The sequence below is a fragment of the Oncorhynchus gorbuscha genome, linkage group LG08 (genome assembly GCF_021184085.1).
Source record: "Oncorhynchus gorbuscha isolate QuinsamMale2020 ecotype Even-year linkage group LG08, OgorEven_v1.0, whole genome shotgun sequence".
Classification (NCBI taxonomy): domain Eukaryota; kingdom Metazoa; phylum Chordata; class Actinopteri; order Salmoniformes; family Salmonidae; genus Oncorhynchus; species Oncorhynchus gorbuscha.
Window position 1 is genome coordinate 74,314,052 of NC_060180.1, and position 23,951 is coordinate 74,338,002.

At 41.5% G+C, this 23,951-nt stretch overlaps 1 protein-coding gene across 1 annotated transcript in view; it reads left to right on the forward strand.

Annotated features, from left to right (window-relative positions):
- Positions 1-23,951, forward strand: part of LOC124042182 (collagen alpha-1(XI) chain-like) — a 202,892-nt gene that overhangs the window by 66,649 nt on the left and 112,292 nt on the right. Inside the window, exons 5-7 of the mRNA XM_046360585.1 lie at positions 4,063-4,188; positions 23,270-23,371; positions 23,782-23,838. Coding sequence (XP_046216541.1) covers positions 4,063-4,188; positions 23,270-23,371; positions 23,782-23,838 — 285 coding nt within the window. The remainder of the gene's footprint in view (positions 1-4,062; positions 4,189-23,269; positions 23,372-23,781; positions 23,839-23,951) is intronic.

A 23,951-nucleotide genomic window follows, 5' to 3' on the forward strand; every position in this document is an offset into this window, starting at 1 on the left:
TTTTATTTGGGTTTTCATGTAATGGACACACACAAAATTGTCCAAATTGGTGAAATGAAATTGAAAAAATAACTTGTTTTCTAAAAGATAAAAGATCAAATAAATTATAAAGTGGTGCGTGCATATGTATTCACCCTCTTTGCTATGAAGCCCCTAAATAAGATCTGGTGCAACCGCTCTCTTTGGGCCACAGCATCTCCATCAGGTTGAGGTCAGGACTGACTGGGCCACTCCAGAAGGTCAGGACTGACTGGGCCGCTCCAGAAGGTCAGGACTGACTGGGCCACTCCAGAAGACATATTGTCTTCTGTTGAAGCCATTCTGTTGTTGATTTACTTCTGTGTTTTGTTGTCCTGTTGCATCACCCAATTTCTGTTGAGCTTCAATTGGCAGACAGGTAGCCTTACATTCTCCTGCAAAATGTCTTGATAAACTTGGGAATTCATTTTTCTGTCAATGATAGCAAGCTGTCCCTGAGGCAGCAAAGCAGCACCCAACCATGATGCTCCCTCCACCAGACTTTACAGTTGGGATGAGGTTTTGATGTTGGTGTGCAGTGCCTTTTTTCTCTCCACACATAGTGTTGTGTGTTGCTTTCAAAAAACTCTACTTTGGTTTCATCTGTCCTCAGAGTATTTTGCCAGTAGCGCTGTGGAACATCCAGGTGCTCTTTTGTAAACTTCAGACGTGCAGCAACGTCTTTTTTTAACAGCAGTGGCTTCTTCCGTGGTGTCCTCCCATAAACACCATTCTTGTTTAGTGTTTTACGTAGACTCATCAACAAAGATGTTAGCATGTTCCAGAGATTTCTGTAAGTCTTTAGCTGACACTCTAGGATTCTTCTTAACCTCATTGAGCATGCTATGCTGTGCTCTTGCAGTCATCTTTGCAGGAAAGCCACTCCTAGGGAGAGTAGCAACAGTGCTGAACTTTCTCCATTTATAGACAATTTGTCTTATTGTAGACTGATGAACATCAAGGCTTTTAGAGATACTTTTGTAACCCTTTCCAGCTTTATGCAAGTCAACAATTCTTAACCTTGGATCTTCTGAGATCTCTTTTGTTCGAGGCATGGTTCACATCAGGCAATGCCTCTTGTGAATAGCAAAGTCAAATTTTGTGAGTGTTTTTTATCGGGCTCTAACCAACATCTCCAATCTCGTCTCATTGATTGTACTCCAGGTTAGCTGACACCTGACTCCAATTAATTATCTTTTGGAATGTTTAAATGATGTATTCAATATAGACAAGTACAATACAATAATTTGTGTGTTATTAGTTTAAGCACACTGTGTTTGTCTGTTGTTGTGACTTAGATGAAGATCAGATCACATGTTATGAAATCCAAAGTGTTCACATACTTACTGGTACTTATTTAATGATCTATTTAATGATCTATTTAATGATCTATTTAATGATCTATTTAATGATCTATTTAATGATCTATTTAATTACCTATTTAATGATCTATTTAATGATCTATTTAATGATCTATTTAATGATCTATTTAATTACCTATTTAATGATCTATTTAATGATCTATTTAATGATCTATTTAATGATCTATTTAATGATCTATTTAATGATCTATTTAATTACCTATTTAATGATCTATTTAATGATCTATTTAATGATCTATTTAATTACCTATTTAATTACTTATTTAATGATCTATTTAATGATCTATTTAATGATCTATTTAATGATCTATTTAATTATCTATTTAATTATCTATTTAATTACAAATGTAATTATAAATGTAATTATCTATTTAATGATCTATTTAATGATCTATTTAATGATCTATTTCATTATCTATTTCATTATCTATTTCATTATCTATTGAATTATCTAATTATTTATTCTGATGTTTACCACTTAATGGTACCTATCTAATTCTATATTTAATTATCTATTTAATTATCTATTTAATTATCTATTTAATTATAAATTGAATGATCTATTTAATGATCTATTTATTTATTCTGATGTTTACCACTTAATGGTACCTATTTAATGATCTATTTAATTATTTATTTAATTATCTATTTATTGCTCTGCCTGCCAGTGATCTGGTCTTCGTAATGTCTCTTTATAAAGGCCAACTTAGTGTGAGAGACACTTAACTCTATTTCATTGATCATATATTTAACCACCAACTTAGTTGATATAGTCATGTATGCTGAGGAAAGCAGAAGATGAGAAGCTCATCCAATATACACATGAGTGGATCAACACAGAGGAGGTCAGCTGAAGTATTTGTGGGGTGAGAGAGAGAGAGAGAGAGAGAGAGAGAGAGAGAGAGAGAGAGAGAGAGAGAGAGAGAGAGAGAGAGAGAGAGAGAGAGAGAGAGAGAGAGAGAGAGAGAGAGAGAGAGAGAGAGAGAGAGAGAGAGAGAGAGAGAGAGAGAGAGAGAGAGAGAGAGAGAGAGAGAGAGAGAGAGAGAGAGAGAGAGAGAGAGAGATCATGACAGCCTCAGATATTTTCTACAGACTCTGGTTATGTATCTGTCCCATTCCTCTAGCACCAGGCAGGCTGGGGGTGCCATTCGGGACACAGAGTGAGGTTTGGCAAGGCAGGGTAATATGACTCGATTTCCCTAATGGTTGTGTCGGGGGAGGACTGTACAATAGTCTTTTTGAAAGGGGGTACTTACAGACACCCTCCCTGCCATTTCAGAGCAAACAAAGTCTTGATGCAATCTCCCCTCACCCCTTTTTATTTTCTGTGCCCAGTCTGGCTTCTTTCTGTCAGAGTGTGTGTGTGTGTGTGACTGTCCGTGTGTGTGTGTGACTGTCCGTGTGTGTGTGTGTGTGTGACTGTCCGTGTGTGTGTGTGTGTGTGTGTGTGTGTGTGTGTGTGTGTGTGTGTGTGTGTGTGTGTGTGTGTGTGTGTGTGTGTGTGTGTGTGTGTGTGTGTGTGTGTGTGTGTGTGTGTGTGTGTGTGTGTGTGTGTGTGTGTGTGTGTGTGTGACTGCCTTTGGACAGAGTAGAGAAACAAACCCGGTGCAGGATCGTCTGATTGGTCTGACTGAGGGAGATGCTGGTTGTCTATTGGTCAGGACATGACATTGTTGTTTCTTCCTCTGTCTGTCTGTCTGTCTGTCTGTCTGTCTGTCTGTCTGTCTGTCTGTCTGTCTGTCTGTCTGTCTGTCTGTCTGTCTGTCTGTCTGTCTGTCTGTCTGTCTGTCTGTCTGTCTGTCTGTCTGTCTGCCTGTCTGTTTGTGGATAGATGTTTCTTGATATTCAGAGGCTGCTGTCTCTATTATCATGTATCTACATTGGTCTTCTGTCACACTTTTGTTCGATTTCTATCATGTATGGAATCAACATTAGAACTCACTGTATTCTGTTCTCAAATTTTAGTGAAGTGAAGTGCGGGGTAGGGAGAGGGGTGAAGGGTGAGGTGAGGGGTGAGGGGAGGTGAAGGGTGAGGGGAGGGGTGAGGGGAGGTGAGGTTTGGGGTGAGGGGAGGGGGTGAGGTGAGGGGAGGTGAGGAGGGGTGAGGTGAGGGGTGAGGTGAGGGGTGAAGGGTGAGGGGTGAGGGGAGGTGAAGGGTGAGATGAGGAGAGGTGAGGGTTGAGGTGAGGGGAGGAGAGGTGAGGGGTGAGGTGAGGGGTGAAGGGTGAGGGGAGGGGAGGGGAGGTGAGGGGTGTGGTGAGGGGTGAAGGGTGAGGGGAGGGGTGAGGTGAGGGGAGGTGAGGGGTGAAGGGTGAGGTGAGGGGTGATGTGAGGGGAGGGGAGGGGTGATTTATCTGTTTTGATGTAGCAGAGGTGATTTGGAATCGTGAACCACCTCTTGTGAAGAGGCATCCCTGCCTAAGGCTTGTGATCCTAAATGTCTCCTTCAGACCTAGATAATGCACATTTTCATCTAATGGTTTAGATATTGGGTTGGTGAGCAGGAGACCCAGGTTCATTCTTGAAAGTTAAACTAACATGCTCTCTCCTCCTCGTCTCAAGGAGATGTTTGAGGAACATCAATTATCTGTCACTTCTCTTCTCTTCGTGAGCTGTGACTTGAGAATACTCTGTTCTGATGTCTTCTCTCTCTTCTTTACAGGGTGACATCCAGCAGCTGATGATTGTGGCCGACCCGCGGGCAGCGTACGACTACTGTGAACACTACAGCCCCGACTGTGCAACGCCTCATCAGGAGCAGCCACAGGCACAGGAACCAGAGGATGAGGTATGGAGGGAGGGAGGGAGGGAGGGAGGGTGGGAGGGAGAGAGGGTGAGGGGGAGAGAGAAAGGGAGAGAGAAAGGGAGAGAGAAAGGGAGAGAGAAAGGGAGAGAGACAGAGAGAGAGAGAGAGAGAGAGAGAGAGAGAGAGAGAGAGAGAGAGAGAGAGAGAGAGAGAGAGAGACAGAGAGAGAGAGACAGACAGACAGACAGACAGAGAGAGAGAGAGAGAGAGAGAGAGAGAGAGAGAGAGAGAGAGAGAGAGAGAGAGAGAGAGAGAGAGAGAGAGAGAGAGAGAGAGAGAGAGAGAGAGAGAGAGAGAGAGAGAGAGAGGGTGAGGGGGAGAGATGGTTGATAGTGTGTTCTTGTAACATAAGGTGTATCGGTGGAGCTGATACCTTTATAAAACGTATGTTGTCCCTCAAAGACTTTAAATCTTTAAATCCTTTTACACAATCATTTATAGACACAAACAGTGTGAATGAAGTATTCTCCTTTCTGACGAAGACCAGCAGCTCAAAGCCTACCTTTTTGGCTTAGGAATGTCTGTGTATCTCAGAGCCTCTCGGTCTAGTTAAAAACATTGAACGTCTGATGAAACATTTAACAAGGTTCTCACGTGAAACATATATACATATATATATATATATATATATTATTTTTCTCTCATCTATTTGTACCTATTTATTAATCAATTTGATGTTCCATTGATGGAGATACGATCATACAGCATTTCAATACAGACTCGGATGTTTTCACTGATCTCTGCCTGATTTGAGTTTCATTGTCGACGTTCTCCAACTCCACGTAAATCCCTCAAACACACAATCGTCCTCTCTCCCTCTCTCCCTGTCTCTCCCTGTCTCTCTCCCTGTCTCTCTCCCTGTCTCTCTCCCTGTCTCTCTCTCCCTCTCTCCCTGTCTCTCTCTCCCTCTCTCCCTCTCTCCCTGTCTCTCTCTCTCCCTCTCTCCCTGTCTCTCTCTCTCTCCCTCTCTCCCCAAAGCCACATTCTTCAGCCAAATCCACCTAATTGAAATACAATGCTTTGTGTCTGGGTTTATTTCTCTCCAAATCGCACCCTATTCCCTACATAGTGCACTACGTTAGACCAGAGCCCTATGTGTGCCATGTGGGATGTAGACTCCGTATTGTGATAGTCTGTCCTGAAGGGAACGGTGATGTTCACTATGAGCTCACACTACAAACTTTCCGTATCCTTCTGCCACAAAGTCTGAGCCCTCGCTGGGTTGTGTGTGTGTGTGTGTGTGTGTGTGTGTGTGTGTGTGTGTGTGTGTGTGTGTGTGTGTGTGTGTGTGTGTGTGTGTGTGTGTGTGTGTGTGTGTGTGTGTGTGTGTGTGTGTGTGTGTGTGTGTGTGTGTGTGTGTGTGTGTGTGTGTGTGTGTGTGTGTGTGTGTGTGTGTACGAGTGGACTCAGTGATTTATACCTATAATGAGTCCACCAGGCTCAGGAGCTCAGTTCTCCCTCTCTGGGGTCACACACACACACACACACTCTCTCTCTCTCTCTCTTTGCCTGTGAAATATAAACCTACCACCGCTAGATTGATGCCCAGCCCACTACCTGGAAAACCAACCACTGCTGCTAGGGGTTATAGTGCCTCTCTAAATAATCTCTTGCCTGATCCCAGGTCTGTTAGTGCTGTGTAGCCAACTGGCTAGCCTATTTTAACCTGGTCCCAGGTCTGTTAGTGCTGTAGGTCTGTTAGTGCTGTAGATCTGTTAGGCTAGCCAGTTGGCTATACAGCACTATCTTAACCTGGTCCAAGGTCTGTTAGGCTAGCCTGTTGGCTATACAGCACTATCTTAACCTGGTCCCAGGTCTGTTAGGCTAGCCTGTTGGCTATACAGCACTATCTTAACCTGGTCCAAGGTCTGTTAGTGCTGTATAGCTAACTGGCTAGCCTATCTTAACCTGGTCCCAGGTCTGTTAGTGCTGTATAGCTAACTGGCTAGCCTATCTTAACCTGGTCCAAGGTCTGTTAGTGCTGTATAGCTAACTGGCTAGCCTATCTTAACCTGGTCCAAGGTCTGTTATTGCTGTATAGCTCACTGGCTAGCCTATCTTAACCTGGTCCCAGGTCTGTTATTGCTGTATAGCTAACTGGCTAGCCTATCTTAACCTGGTCACGGGTCTGTTAGTGCTGTATAGCTAACTGGCTAGCCTATCTTAACCTGGTCCAAGGTCTGTTAGTGCTGTATAGCTAACTGGCTAGCCTATCTTAACCTGGTCCAAGGTCTGTTAGTGCTGTATAGCTAACTGGCTAGCCTATCTTAACCTGGTCCAAGGTCTGTTAGTGCTGTATAGCTAACTGGCTAGCCTATTTTAACCTGGTCCCAGGTCTGTCATTGCTGTATAGCTCACTGGCTAGCCTATCTTAACCTGGTCCAAGGTCTGTTATTGCTGTATAGCTCACTGGCTAGCCTAACTCTGGTCTGACAAAAGGAATTTGTGTTTTTCAACAAACAACAGGATAGAAATAGTAGTGCTGTGTTTTGATAATTAAATGGAATTATAGCCAAGGTACAGAAGGAGTAGAACATCTTGGTCCTGGAAAACATTGTTTTGACGTTGCCAAGACTAGTCTGAGAATAGGGAGCATTAAGAAAGGGTTGAGACACTTATCTTCCAACTTCTGTTAAGGAGATGATTTAAGAGGGCCACATTTAGATGGTTAGAGTCTTTGACTGAAGATGACCACATTGAGATGGATAGAGTCTTTAACTGAAGATGACCTCATTGAGATGGATAGTCTTTAACTGAAGATGACCTCATTGAGATGGATAGAGTCTTTGACTGAAGATGACCTCATTGAGATGGGATAGAGTCTTTAACTGAAGAGGACCACATTGAGATGGATAGTCTTTAACTGAAGATGACCTCGTTGAGATGGGATAGAGTCTTTGACTGAAGAGGACCTCGTTGAGATGGATAGAGTCATTGACTGAAGATGACCACATTGAGATGGGATAGAGTCTTTGACTGAAGATGACCACATTGAGATGGATAGAGTCTTTGACTGAAGATGACCTCGTTGAGATGGGATAGAGTCTTTGACTGAAGAGGACCTCGTTGAGATGGATAGAGTCATTGACTGAAGATGACCACATTGAGATGGGATAGAGTCTTTGACTGAAGATGACCACATTGAGATGGATAGAGTCTTTGACTGAAGAGGACCTCGTTGAGATGGATAGAGTCTTTGACTGAAGATGACCACATTGAGATGGATAGAGTATTTGACTGAAGATGACCACATTGAGATGGGATAGAGTCTTTGGCTGAAGAGGACCACATTGAGATGGGATAGAGTCTTTGACTGAAGAGGACCTCGTTGAGATGGATAGAGTCTTTGACTGAAGATGACCACATTGAGATGGATAGAGTCTTTGACTGAAGATGACCACATTGAGATGGGATAGAGTCTTTGGCTGAAGATGACCACATTGAGATGGATAGTCTTTGACTGAAGATGACCACATTGAGATGGGATAGAGTCTTTGGCTGAAGATGACCACGTTGAGATGGATAGAGTCGTTGACTGAAGATGACCTCGTTGAGATGGATAGAGTCTTTGACTGAAGAGGACCTCGTTGAGATGGATAGAGTCTTTGACTGAAGATGACCACATTGAGATGGGATAGAGTCTTTGACTGAAGATGACCACATTGAGATGGGATAGAGTCTGACTGAAGAGGACCTCGTTGAGACTCGTTGAGAGTCTTTGACTGAAGAGAACCTCGTTGAGACTCGTTGAGAGTCTTTAGCCGTGTCTAGACTTGGCAGCTTTTAGTGTTCTGATCATGAAATTCCGAACGCATCACCCGTGTCAACCTAGATTTTAAATGTGTCTATGGTGTCCAGATTCCCTTTTTCTATATTCAAATGCCAGTATGCATTCTACAAACGGTGGAATATGCTAATAACACAACAACTACTGTAGCTAACTAGCCCCCCACCTTCCCTAACTCGGACGACGCAGGGTCAATTGTGTGGGGCTCCCAGTCACGGCCGGCTGTAACACAGCCTGGGATCGAACCCCGATTCTGTAGTGGCGCCTCAGCACTTTGACGCGGTGCATTAGATCGTTGCGCCACCCGGGAGTCTTTGACGGAATCCCGGTGAGTCTTTGACGGAATCCTGGTGAGTCTTTGACGGAATCCCGGTGAGTCTTTGACAGAATCCCGGGAGTCTTTGACGGAATCCTTGTTGTTTTCAACAAGTCGATGGAACAACTTTATAGGAAGGGCTATTCTAGGTTATAACAAAAATAAAATCAGTCAATCGAATCAATAGTTATTATATGATCAACCAATCAGGTGTTCCAGGTCTGTTTATCAGATGATGGACGGATGGAGGGATGAAGGGTTAAGGGGTCCAATGTTCATAACATGTCTTTGACCCTAGGGGCTAGGTAAGGGTCAGGGTATATCTGGTAGATACCCTGACCCCTACTTAGCCCCTAATACTTTGCAACACACAGACACATGCAAGAGGAGAGAGTCAGGGATGAGAAGAGGGATGCAGCAAGAGGGGGAGTCTTTTATGAGCACGCTTAAATATTTATCTCTTTAAACTTTTTAAACTTTCTCGCCCGTGGTGGGGAATTCTTCAGGCTTGGCCAGGCTCTCAAACCTCATAAATATACTGTCTCTGTGCTCTATCTCATTCCCTTTCCCCCCCTCTCTCGCTCTCTCTCTCTCTCTCTTTCTCTATGTCTCTCTCTCTCTCTCTCTCTCTCTCTCTCTCTCTCTCTCTCTCTCTCTCTCTCTCTCTCTCTCTCTCTCTCTCTCTCTCTCTCTCTCTCTCTCTCTCTCTCTCTCTCTCTCTCTCTCTCTCTCTCTCTTTCTCTCTCTCTCTCTCTCTCTCTCTCTCTCTCTCTCCTCTCTCTCTCTCTCTCTCTCTCTCTCTCTCTCTCCCTCTCTCTAGAACCCTCTCTCTTTTCCCACCCTCTCTCGCTCTCTCTCTCTTTTCCCACCCTCTCTCTCTTTCTCTGTCAGTCTCCTTCAATTTCTGTCTGTCTCTCTCTCTATCTCTCTATTATTTTGATGAGTTCAGCAGTTGAACTTGAACTAATATTTATTTGTCCCCTCGGTATCAGTGCTAGGCCTGAACCCTGACAGTAGCCTGTTAACAGAGATACAGTATCTGGGACAAGAACCCTGTCAGTAGCCTGTTAACAGAGGTACCGTATCTGATACTAGAACCCTGGCCGTAGCCTGTTAACAGAGGTACAGTATCTGGGACTAGAACCCTGGCCGTAGCCTGTTAACAGAGGTACCGTATCTGGGACTAGAACCCTGGCCGTAGCCTGTTAACAGAGGTACCGTATCTGGGACTAGAACCCTGGCCGTAGCCTGTTAACAGAGGTACCGTATCTGGGACTAGAACCCTGGCCGTAGCCTGTTAACAGAGGTACCGTATCTGGGACTAGAACCCTGGCCGTAGCCTGTTAACAGAGGTACCGTATCTGGGACTAGAACCCTGGCCGTAGCCTGTTAACAGAGGTACCGTATCTGGGACTAGAACCCTGGCCGTAGCCTGTTAACAGAGGTACCGTATCTGGGACTAGAACCCTGGCCGTAGCCTGTTAACAGAGGTACCGTATCTGGGACTAGAACCCTGGCCGTAGCCTGTTAACAGAGGTACCGTATCTGGGACTAGAACCCTGGCCGTAGCCTGTTAACAGAGGTACCGTATCTGGGACTAGAACCCTGGCCGTAGCCTGTTAACAGAGGTACCGTATCTGGGACTAGAACCCTGGCCGTAGCCTGTTAACAGAGGTACCGTATCTGGTACTAGAACCCGATCAGTAGCCTGTTAACAGAGGTACCGTATCTGGGACTAGAACCCTGGCCGTAGCCTGTTAACAGAGATACCGTATCTCAAAGTAGATGTCCTAACCGACTTGCCAAAACTATAGTTTGTCAACAAGAAATTTGTGGAGTGGTTGAAAAACGAGTTTTAATGACTCCAACCAAAGTGTATGTAAACATCTGACTTCAACTGTATGTTATTCAGATATACAGTTGAAGTCGGAAGTTTACATGCACTTAGGTTGATGTCATTAAAACTCGTTTTTAAACCACTCCACAAATTTGTTTAGGACATCTACTTTGTGCATGACACAAGTAATTTTTCCAACAATTGTCTACAGACAGATTATTTCACTTATAATTCACTGTATCACAATTCCAGCGGGTCAGAAGTTTACATACACTAAGTTGACTGTGCCTTTAAACAGTTTGGAAAATTCCAGAAAATTCTGTCATTGCTTTAGAAGCTTCTGATAGGCTAATTGACATAATTTGAGTCAATTGGGGGTGTACTTGTGGATGTATATCAAGGCCTACCTTCAATCTCAGTGCCTCGTTGCTTGACATCATGGCAAAAAATCAAAAGAAATCTGCCAAGACCTCAGAAAAAAATGTAGACCTCCACAAGTCTAGTTCATCCTTGGGAGCAATTTCCAAATGCCTGAAGGTACCACGTTCATCTGTACAAACAATAGTACGCAAGTACAAACACCATGGGACCACGCAGCCGTCATACCCCCCCAGGTAGGAGACGCGTTCTGTCTCCAAGAGATGAATGTACTTTGGTGCGAAAAGTGCAAATCAATCCCAGAACAACAGCAAAGGACATTGTGAAGATGCTGGAGGAAACAGGTACAAAAGTATCTAAATCCACAGTAAAATGAGTCCTATATCGACTTAACCTGAAAGGCCGCTCAGCAAGGAAGAAGCCACTTCTCCAAAACCACCATAAAAAAGCCAGACTACGGTTTGCAACTGCACATGGGGACAAAGATGTCCTCTGGTCTGGTGAAACAAAAATAGAAGTGTTTGGCCATAATGACCATCGTTATGTTTGGACAGAAAAGGGGGGAGGCTTGCAAGCCGAAGAACACCATCCCAACCGTGAAGCACGGGGGTGGCAGCATCATGTTGTGGGGGTGCTTTGCTGTAGGAGGGACTGGTGAACTTCGCAAAATATATGCCATCATGAGGCAGGAAAATGATGTGGATATATTGAAGCAACATCTCAAGACATCAGTAAGGAAGTTAAAGGATGCTTGCAAATGGGTTTTCCAAGTGGACAATAACCTCAAGCAGACTTTCAAAGTTGTGGCAAAATGGCTTAAGGACAACAAAGTCAAGTCATTGGAGTGGCCATCACAAAGCCCTGACCTCAATCCTATAGAAAATTTGAAGGGCAGAACTGAAAAAGCATGTGCGAACAAGGAGGCCTACAAACCTGACTCAGTTACACCAGCTCTGTCAGGAGGAATGGGACAAAATTCACCCAATTTATTGTCGGAAGCTTGTGGAAGGCTACCCAAAACGTTTGACTCAATTCAGACAATTTACTGGCAATGCTACCAAATACTAATTGAGTGTATGTAAACTTCTGACCCACTGGGAATGTGATGAAAGAAACAAAAGCTGAAATAAATCATTCTCTCTACTATTATTCTGACATTTCACATTCTTAAAATAAAGTGGTGATCCTAACTGACCTAAGACAGGGGAATTTCTACTTAGATTAAATGTCAGGAACTGTCGAAAACTAAGTTTAAATGTTTTTGGCTAAGTTGTATGTAAACTTCAGACTTCAGCTGTAGATGGGAGGGTTTGAAGGGGGAGCCGAAGGGTACGACTAAAAATAACAACAACAGAAAAGTGTACTGATATTAAATATACTCCGTCTGTAGAATGTACAGTACATACTGTATATGTCCTCCTTTCACAGACTATAAAGGAAAATATATCTTGTAATATTATTATCAGGTTACATATGTTTACATCAAAATGGCTATATGTGGGTCGTGTGAAAATTACAGAAAAACTTACATTAACACATCATTTAGAACATTTCACACATGGATCAAATGGACAGTCCAGTCTAAGACCTCAGGTTTTACGTTTATTCTGAACACACACACACACACACACACACACACACACACACACACACACACACACACACACACACACACACACACACACACACACACACACACACACACACACACACACACACACACACACACACACACACGTGTTTTACTATCCTTGTGGGGACCAAACAATTGATTCCTAACACTAACCTCATCAAACAAACCCCTCATCTGCAAACGTAACCCTAACCTCTAACCCTAACGTAACACTAACATCTAACCCTAACCCTAACCTCTAACCCTAACGTAACACTAACATCTAACCCTAACCTCTAACCCTAACGTAACACTAACATCTAACACTAACATCTAACCCTAACCCTAACCCTAACCCTAACGTAACACTAACATCTAACCCTAACCCTAACCCTAACGTAACACTAACATCTAACCCTAACCTCTAACCCTAACGTAACACTAACATCTAACCCTAACCTCTAACCCCAATTCTAACCCTAACCTCTAACCCCAATTCTAACCCTAACCCCTAACCCCAATTCTAACCCTAACCCCTAACCCCAATTCTAACCCTAAACCTAACCCCTAACCCCAATTCTAACCCTAAACCCTAACCCCAATTCTAACCCTAAACCTAACCCCTAACCCCAATTCTAACCCTAAACCCTAACCCCTAACCCCAATTCTAACCCTAAACCCTAACCCCTAACCCCAATTATAACCCTAAACCCAACCCCTAACCCCAATTATAACCCTAAACCCAACCCCTAACCCCAATTATAACCCTAAACCCAACCCCTAAGCCTAAAATAGCCTTTTTTTCTGGCGAAATGTCCGCACCTGTCAGAATCTTCCTTGTTTTCCTTGACTTCTGGTTCTGGATAGTGACACCACCAACAAACAACAACACACACACGTTGAGTTTCACATGACCAGTAATAAGGGTTCATGATTGCAGTGTTGAAGAGGGCAGTAAAAACCCAGCATGCATTAAAAACAGGATGTTAAATGCTAGCCAATGAAAACTCATCTGCCTGTGCCGTGTTTTTCAACTGCCAAAGATTGCCTCTAGGCCTCCACCAAGCCACTCTGACAGACCTTTCTAAAACCGGTTGTGTGTGTGTGTGTGTGTGTGTGTGTGTGTGTGTGTGTGTGTGTGTGTGTGTGTGTGTGTGTGTGTGTGTGTGTGTGTGTGTGTGTGTGTGTGTGTGTGTGTGTGTGTGTGTGTGTGTGTGTGTGTGTGTGTGTGTGTGTGTGTGTGTGTGTGTGTGTGTGTGTGTGTGTGTGTGTGTGTGTGCGTGTGTGTTTATGGGTGAACCCTTATGGGCAACCTAAACATAGCAGGGGATTTAATTACAATTCTGAAAGTAGATACAGGTCTTTAAGTTAGAGGACTTTGAGAGACATAAAACATAACGTCTGATTCCCACAGGGCCCAAGTGGCTCTGGTCTAAAGTAGAGCACTATTTAGAGAATAAGCTGCCATAGGGCTCTGGTCTAAAGTAGTGCACAATGTATGGAATAGGGTGCCATAGGGCTCTGATCAAATGTAGTGCACTCTGTATAGGGGTAAGGATACCATATACAGGGTCAGTTCAGTACCATATTTACAATGTACAGGGATACTGGAGTGATGGGGGTAGATACGTATAGGGGTAAGGGGGCAGGGATACTGGAGTGATGGAGGTAGATACGTATAGAGGTAAGGATACCATATACAGGGTCAGTTCAGTACCATATTTACAACGTGTAGGGATACTGGTGCACTGGGTACCGCCTGCCGTGCCGGAAGCAGAGAGAATAGTCTAAGACATGGGTGGTTGGAGTATTTAACGATTTACCTTCCTCTGACACCGCCTGGTATAGAGGTCCTGGATGGCAGGGAGATGGGCCCCAGTGATGTACTGGGCTGTCTGCACCACTTTCTGTAGCGCCATGGGATCGAGGGCGATGATGTTGCCATACTAGGCAATGATGCAGACAGTCAAAATACTCTCAACGGTGCAGCTGTATAACTTTTTTGAGGATTTGAGTGTCCATGCCAAACTTGTTCAACCTCCTGAGAGGCAAGAGGCGCTGTCGTGCCTTCTTCTTGACTGTGCGTGTGTGCTTGGACCATTTTAAGTCTTAGTGATTTGGACACTTGAAGCTGTCAACCTGCTCCACTGCAACCCTGTCGATGTGGATGGGGTGACTCGCCCCCCTCGTTTCCTGTAGTCCACAATCAGCTGCTTGGTGTTACTGACGTTGAGGGAGAGCTTGTTTCTCTGGCACCACACTGCCAGGTCACTGACCTCCTCCCTGTAGGCTGACTCAGCCTATCACTGTCGTGTTGTCAGCAAACTTGATGATGGTGTTGGAGTCGTGGGTGGCCATGCAGTTGTGGGTGAATAGGGAGAACAGGAAGGGACTAAGTACACACCCCTGTGGAGCCCCTGTGTTGAGAGTCAGCGTGGCGAAGGTAATATTGCCTACTCTCACCACCTGGGGTCGGCCCGTCGGGAAGTCCAGGATCCAGTTGCAGAGGGAGGAGTTCAGACCCAGAGTCCTAAGCCTGGTGACGACTTTGGAGGGGTCAATAGTGTTGAACTCTGAGCTGTAGTCAATGAACAGCATTCTAGATGGGTGAGGGCAGTGTGGAGAGAGCAAATGAGATTGCGTCATCTATGGATCTGTTGGGGGGGTATGCAAATTGGGGTGGGTCTAGGTTGTCTGGGAAGGTGAGGTTAATGTGTGCTATAACCAGCCTCTCAAAGCACTTCCTGATTACAGATGTGAGTGCTACAGGGTGGTAGTCATTGTGGCATGAAGCCTTAGAGTTATTTGGAACAGGGATGATTGTGGTCATCTTAAAACATGTGTGGATTACAGACTGGGACAAGGAGAGGTTGAAAATGAACGTGAATATGCCTGCCAGCTGTTCTGCGCATGCTATGAGAACACGCCATGGAATACAGTCAGGCCCTGCTGCCTTGTGGGTGTTGACCTGATTAAAGACCTTTCTCAGGTCGGCCTCGGAGAGCGAGATCACCCAATCCACTGGGTCGGTGATGGCCCTCACAGCCAGCACGATATTGTTGTTGTCAAAGCGTGCATAAACTGCATTGAGTTCGTCTGGTAGAGAGGCATCGTTGGGCAGATCACGGTTGGGTCTTCCTTTGTAATCTGTAATGGACTGTAGCCCCTGCCACATGCAGTGGGTGTGGGAGCCTGAGTAATATGATTCCACATTCATCCTATATTGTCCTTTTTGCTCGTTTGATGACTCTGCAGAGGTCATAGCTGGCCTTTTGTACTTACTTATTCCTGTCCTCGGCCGTAGCCTCAGGGTTGTCTGCAATAGCTCTGTCCTTTAGTTTAGCTCCAACCTTGATGTTAATCCAGGGCTTTTAATTAGGGAATCAGCAAACAATCACTTTGGGGACAATTTTGCCAATGGATTTTCTAATGAAGCCGGTGATGGAGATGGTTAGCTCGTCTCGAAACAGATTCCAAACAGATTCCAAACAGATTCCAAACAGATTCCAATCAGATTCCAAACAGATTCCAATCAGATTCCAAACAGATTCCAATCAGATTCCAAACAGATTCCAAACAGATTCCAAACAGATTCCAATCAGATTCCAAACAGATTCCAAACAGATTCCAAACAGATTCCAAACAGATTCCAATCAGATTCCAAACAGATTCCAATCAGATTCCAAACAGATTCCAAACAGATTCCAAACAGATTCCAAACAGATTCCAATCAGCGCTAGCAAAGCAGTCGCGTAGCATAATCTCTGATTCTGGTAGACCACTTCTCAACGGAGCGAGTCACTGGTACTTCCTGTTTGAGTTTCTGCTTGTAAAGATGAAACGAGAGAACTGATTTGGACAATGACGGACAAGTGAGGGGCTTGTATCCTTGTTTGTGGGTAGAATAGCACTAGGACTTTATTGTCCCTTGTGGCAGTGGAGATGTGTTGATGGAAGTTGGGCATCACGTGTCGTAGAGACGCAGAATTAAAATCACTGGAAACCAGAAAAGGAGTTGCTAGATGTTGGTTTTCTTGCCTGTTTATAACCGTGTACATTTAGGTGGTAGATCAGTTTTAATATAATATAGATTGTTGGTTCTATAGATGTAATTGTCTTCATCATTTCCAATCCCCCATTAAATATTTAGTAAGAAAATAAATACATATACAGTATATATTGTTATATATTACCCGTCAAAAGTTTTAGAACACCTATTCATTCAAGGGTTTTTCTTTATTTTTACTATTTTCTACATTGTAGAATTATGGTGAAGACATTTAAAACTATGAAATGCCAAAGCTGTCATCAAGTCAAAGGGTGGCTACTAAAATATATTTAGATTTGTTTAACACTTTTTTTTTTTAAACACTTTTTTGGTTACTACATGATTACATATATGTTATTTCATAGTTTTGATGTCTTATTCTACAATGTAGAAAATAGTAAAACATTATGAAAACCCCTTGAATGAGTAGCTGTGTCCAAACATTTGTCTGGTACTGTATACATTCGTACTGTACTGTACTGTATACATTCATTACTGTACTGTACTGTACTGTACTGTACTTATACATTCGTACTGTACTGTACTGTACTGTACTGTTGTATACATTCGTACTGTACTGTACTTTATACATTCGTACTGTACTGTACTTTATACATTCGTACTGTACTGTACTGTATACATTCATACTGTACTGTACTGTACTGTACTTTATACATTCGTACTGTACTGTACTGTACTTTATACATTCGTACTGTACTGTACTGTACTTTATACATTCGTACTGTACTGTACTGTACTTTATACATTCGTACTGTACTTACTGTACATTTATACTGTACTGTACTTTATACATTCGTACTGTACTGTACTTTATACATTCGTACTGTACTGTACTGTACTTTATACATTCGTACTGTACTGTACTTTATACCGTACTGTACTGTACTGTACTGTACTTTATACATTCGTACTGTACTGTACTGTACTGTACTTTATACATTCGTACTGTACTGTACTGTACTGTACTTTATACATTCGTACTGTACTGTACTGTACTGTATACATTCGTACTGTACTGTACTTTATACATTCGTACTGTACTGTACTTTATACATTCGTACTGTACTGTACTGTACTGTATACATTCGTACTGTACTGTACTGTATACATTGTACTGTACTGTACTGTACTGTACTGTACTGTATACATTCGTACTGTACTGTACTTTATACATTCGTACTGTACTGTACTGTACTGTACTGTACTGTACTGTACTGTACTGTACTGTACTGTACTGTACTGTACTGTATACATTCGTACTGTACTGTACTTTATACATTCGTACTGTACTGTACTTTATACATTCGTACTGTACTGTACTTTATACATTCGTACTGTACTGTACTGTATACATTCGTACTGTACTGTACTGTACTGTATACATTACTGTACTGTACTGTACTGTACTGTACTGTACTGTACTGTACTGTACTGTACTTTATACACTGTACTGTACTGTACTGTATACATTACTGTACTGTATACATTGTACTGTACTTTATACATTCGTACTACTGTACTGTACTGTATACATTCGTACTGTACTGTACTGTACTTTATACATTTGTACTGTACTGTACTTTATACATTCGTACTGTACTGTACTGTACTGTACTTTATACATTCGTACTGTACTGTACTGTACTGTACTTTATACATTCGTACTGTACTGTACTGTATACATTCTTACTGTACTGTACTTTATACATTCGTACTGTACTGTACTGTACTTTATACATTCGTACTGTACTGTACTGTACTTTATACATTCGTACTGTACTGTACTGTACTGTACTTTATACATTCGTACTGTACTGTACTTTATACATTCGTACTGTACTGTACTGTATACATTCGTACTGTACTGTACTGTATACATTCGTACTGTACTGTACTTTATACATTCGTACTGTACTGTACTTTATACATTACTGTATACATTACATTCGTACTGTACTGTACTTTATACATTACTGTACTGTACTTTATACATTCGTACTGTACTGTACTTTATACTGTACTGTATTGTACTGTATACATTATACATTCGTACTGTACTGTACTGTATACATTTGTACTGTACTGTACTTTATACATTCGTACTGTACTGTACTTTATACATTCGTACTGTACTGTACTGTATACATTCGTACTGTACTGTACTGTACTGTATACATTCGTACTGTACTGTACTGTATACATTGTACTGTACTGTACTGTACTGTACTGTACTGTACTTTATACATTCGTACTGTACTGTACTGTATACATTCGTACTGTACTGTACTGTACTTTATACATTCGTACTGTACTGTACTTTATACATTCGTACTGTACTGTACTGTATACATTCGTACTGTACTGTACTTTATACATTCGTACTGTACTGTACTGTATACATTCGTACTGTACTGTACTTTATACATTCGTACTGTACTGTACTGTATACATTTACTGTACTGTACTTTATACTGTACTGTACTGTATACATTCGTACTGTACTGTACTTTATACATCGTACTGTACTGTACTGTACTGTACTGTTTATACATTACTGTACTGTACTACTTTATACATTCGTACTGTACTGTACTGTATACATTCGTACTGTACTGTACTACTTTATACATTCATGTACTGTACTGTACTGTACTGTATACATTGTACTGTACTGTACTTTATACATTCGTACTGTACTGTACTGTACTTTATACATTCGTACTGTACTGTACTGTACTGTACTGTACTGTACTGTACTGTACTGTATACTGTACTGTACTGTACTTTATACATTCGTACTGTACTGTACTTTATACATTCGTACTGTACTGTACTGTATACATTCGTACTGTACTGTACTGTATACATTCGTACTGTACTGTACTGTACTGTACTGTATACATTCGTACTGTACTGTACTTTATACATTCGTACTGTACTGTACTGTATACATTCGTACTGTACTGTACTGTACTGTATACATTCGTACTGTACTGTACTGTACTGTATACATTCGTACTGTACTGTACTGTACTGTATACATTCGTACTGTACTGTACTGTATACATTCGTACTGTACTGTACTGTACTGTACTGTACATTCGTACTGTACTGTACATTCGTACTGTACTGTACTGTATACATTACGTACTGTACTGTACTGTACTGTATACATTCGTACTGTACTGTACTGTATACATTCGTACTGTACTGTACTGTATACATTGTACTGTACTGTACTGTATACATTCGTACTGTACTGTACTGTACTGTATACATTCGTACTGTACTGTACTGTATACATTCGTACTGTACTGTACTGTACTGTATACATTCGTACTGTACTGTACTGTATACATTCGTACTGTACTGTACTGTATACATTCGTACTGTACTGTACTGTATATACTGTACTGTACTGTATACATTCGTACTGTACTGTACTGTATACATTCGTACTGTACTGTACTGTACTGTATACATTCGTACTGTACTGTACTGTATACATTCGTACTGTACTGTACTGTACTGTATACATTATGTACTGTACTGTATACTGTACTGTACTGTATACATTCATATGTACTGTACTGTACTGTACTGTACTGTACATACATTACTGTACTGTACTGTATACATTCGTACTGTACTGTACTGTACTGTACTGTACTGTACTGTATACATTCGTACTGTACTGTACTGTATACATTCGTACTGTACTGTACTGTATACATTCGTACTGTACTGTACTGTATACATTCGTACTGTACTGTACTGTACTGTATACATTCGTACTGTACTGTACTGTATACATTCGTACTGTACTGTACTGTATACATTCTGTACTGTACTGTACTGTACACTGTATATACATTCGTACTGTACTGTACTGTACTGTATACATTCTGTACTGTACTGTATACATTGTACTGTACTGTACTGTATACATTCGTACTGTACTGTACTGTATACATTCGTACTGTACTGTACTGTATACATTCGTACTGTACTGTACTGTACTATACATTATACATGTACTGTATACATTGTACTGTACTGTACTGTATACATTCGTACTGTACTGTACTGTATATACTGTACTGTACTGTATACATTGTACTGTACTGTACTGTATACATTCGTACTGTACTGTACTGTATACATTCGTACTGTACTGTACTGTATACATTCGTACTGTACTGTACTGTACTGTATACATTCGTACTGTACTGTACTGTATACATTCGTACTGTACTGTACTGTACTGTATACATTCATACTGTACTGTACTGTCATCGTACTGTACTGTACTGTGTATACACTGTACTGTATACATTCGTACTGTACTGTACTGTATACATTCGTACTGTACTGTACTGTATACATTCATACTGTACTGTACTGTATACATTCGTACTGTACTGTACTGTATACATTCGTACTGTACTGTACTGTATACATTCGTACTGTACTGTACTGTATACATTCGTACTGTACTGTACTGTATACATTCGTACTGTACTGTACTGTACTGTACTGTACTGTATACATACGTACTGTACTGTACTGTACTGTATACATTCGTACTGTACTGTACTGTACTGTACTGTACTGTACTGTATACATTCGTACTGTACTGTACTGTATACATTCGTACTGTACTGTACTGTACTGTACTGTACTGTACTGTACTGTACTGTACTGTACTGTACTGTACTTTATACATTCGTACTGTACTGTACTGTATACATTGTACTGTACTGTACTGTATACATTACTGTACTGTACTGTACTGTATACACTGTACTGTACTGTATACATTCGTACTGTACTGTATACTGTACTGTACTGTACTGTATACATTCGTATTGTACTGTACTGTACATTGTACTGTACTGTACTGTATACATTCGTACTGTACTGTACTGTACATTCGTACTGTACTGTACTGTACTGTATACATTCGTACCGTACTGTACTGTATACATTCGTACTGTACTGTACTGTATACATTCGTACTGTACTGTACTGTATACATTCGTACTGTACTGTACTGTACTGTACTGTACTGTGTACTGTACTGTATACATTCGTACTGTACTGTACTGTATACATTCGTACTGTACTGTACTGTATACACTGTTACTGTACTGTACTGTACTGTATACTGTACTGTACTGTACTGTATACATTCGCACTGTACTGTACTGTATACATTCGTACTGTACTGTACTGTATACATTCGTACTGTACTGTACTGTACTGTATACATTCGTACTGTACTGTACTGTATACATTCGTACTGTACTGTACTGTACTGTATACATTCGTACTGTACTGTACTGTATACTGTACTGTACTGTATACATTCGTACTGTACTGTACTGTACTGTATACATTCGTACTGTACTGTACTGTACTGTACTGTATACATTCGTACTGTACTGTACTGTACTGTACTGTACTGTATACATTCATACTGTACTGTACTGTATACATTCGGAAAGTATTCAGACCCATTGCCTTTTTAAAACACTTTACAGCCTTATTCTAAAATGGATAAAAACATGTTTTATTTTCTTCAACCCACAGGCAAACTGTTGTTGTTTTTATTGTTACAAATGTATTACAAATAAAAAGCTGAAATATGACTTTGCATCAGTATTCAGACCTTTTACTCAGTATTTTGTTGAAGCACCTTTGGTAGTTATTTAGTAGTTATTTCAGCCTCAAGTCTTCTTGGGTCTGACTCTGATCTCTGCAGAGACCTGAAAATAGGCTGTGCAGCAATGCTCCTCATCCAACCTGACAGAGCTTGAGAGGATCTGCAGAGAACAGTGGGCGACTCTGGAATGCCGGCCTTCTAGGCAGAGTTGCAAAGAAAAAGCCATATCTTAGACTGGCCAATAAAAAGAAAAGATTAAGATGGGCAACAGAACACAGACACTGGACAGAGGAATTCTGCCTAGAAGGCCAGCATCTCGGAGTCGCCTTTTCACTGTTGATGTTGAGACTGGTGTTTTGCGGGTACTATTTAATGAAGCTGCCAGTTGATGACTTGTGAGGCATCTATTTCTCAAACTAGTACTTGTCCTCTTGCTCAGTTGTGCACCGGGGCCTCCTACTCCTCTTTCAATTCTGGTTGGAGCCAGTTTGCTCTGTTCTGTGAAGGGAGTAGTACACAGCTTATAGGCAATTTCTCGCATTGAATTGCCTTCATTACTCAGAACAAGAATAGACTGACGAGTTTCAGAAGAAAGGTCTTTGTTTCTGGCCATTTTGAGCCTGTAAACGAACCCACAAATGCTGGTGCTCCAGATACTCAACTAGTCTAAAGAAGGCCAGTTTTATTGCATCTTTAATCAGAACAACAGTTTTCAGCTGTGCTAACATAATTGGAAAAATGGTTTTCTATTGATCAATTAGCCTTTTAAAATTATAAGCTTGGATTAGCTAACACAACGTGCCATTGGACAACAGGAGTGATGGTTGCTGATAATGGACCTCTGTACTCCTATGTAGATATTCCATTAAAAATCGGCCGTTTCCAGCTACAATAGTAATTTACAACATTAACAATGTCTACACTGTACTTCTGATCAATTTGATGTTATTTTAATGGACCAAAACAATTGCTTTTCTTTCCAAAACCATTTTGAAGTGACCCCAAACTTTTCAACGGTAGTGTATATATACTTAAGGATGCTTAAAGCGTTGTCTGTGATTAATTCCATTTTTTATTTATTTTTACAACAACACACACACACCAGTACCATATTTAGAGTTTAGTTTAAAGAGAGCATGGGAACAGTCTGAACAACAATAAGCCTATAAGTCTCCTTCAACAGCTCTCATCTCAGTCGTAGCCATGTAAATATGTAGTGTATATATGAATATGATATGATATAATGTAGTGTTAATATGTAGTGTATATATGAATATGATATGATATAATGTAGTTGTAAATATGAAGGATATGATTTATCATATTTTCCTTTTTTTAATGTTTGAAAAAGAGACAATGTGTGTACTGACTGGTTGCCTGTCCCTTCTCTCCCGTCCAGTATAATTCGTACGACCTAGAGTACAGTGAGGTCTATGACTACAGTGAAGGAGAAGTAGCCACTGAAACTGTCCCAACCGAAGGAGCCAAACCTGCACCTGAGGTAAAATACAAGATTCACACGCACACGCACACGCACACGCACACGCACACACACACACACACACACACACACACACACACACACACACACACACACACACACACACACACACACAAATGGACAATGACTCCGTTCAATGAAGATGAGTCATACCTGTCTAATATCAAACATAGCTATAGATATAAGCATATCTATACTGTCTAATCGATTGTTACTACCAGTTTTCTAAAATGGTCATAACAATAGATGTTGTTATCACATCGTGGTACTGACGTGGCTCAACGTTGTAATGTGAATTTAACAGCATCATTCCAAGCCCTTCTTCTTCTTCTTCTTCATCATCCCACCATTTTTTTAAAACTGTTTCTTCTTCTTTCTCTTTGTTTTTGCTCTGTGCTGTCGTGTGATAGGCTGTGGACGTAGCTCCACCCGCTGAGAATCCTACAGACTCAACCGTTCCAATCCTGGTACGTTGGCGTGCTTCTCTTTGTCCACGACGACAACGACACGTTATCACTAAAGTAGTACTCTGTGTTGTCTCGTCTTACTAAAACTACTGAGTTTAACAGTGTGTGTGTGT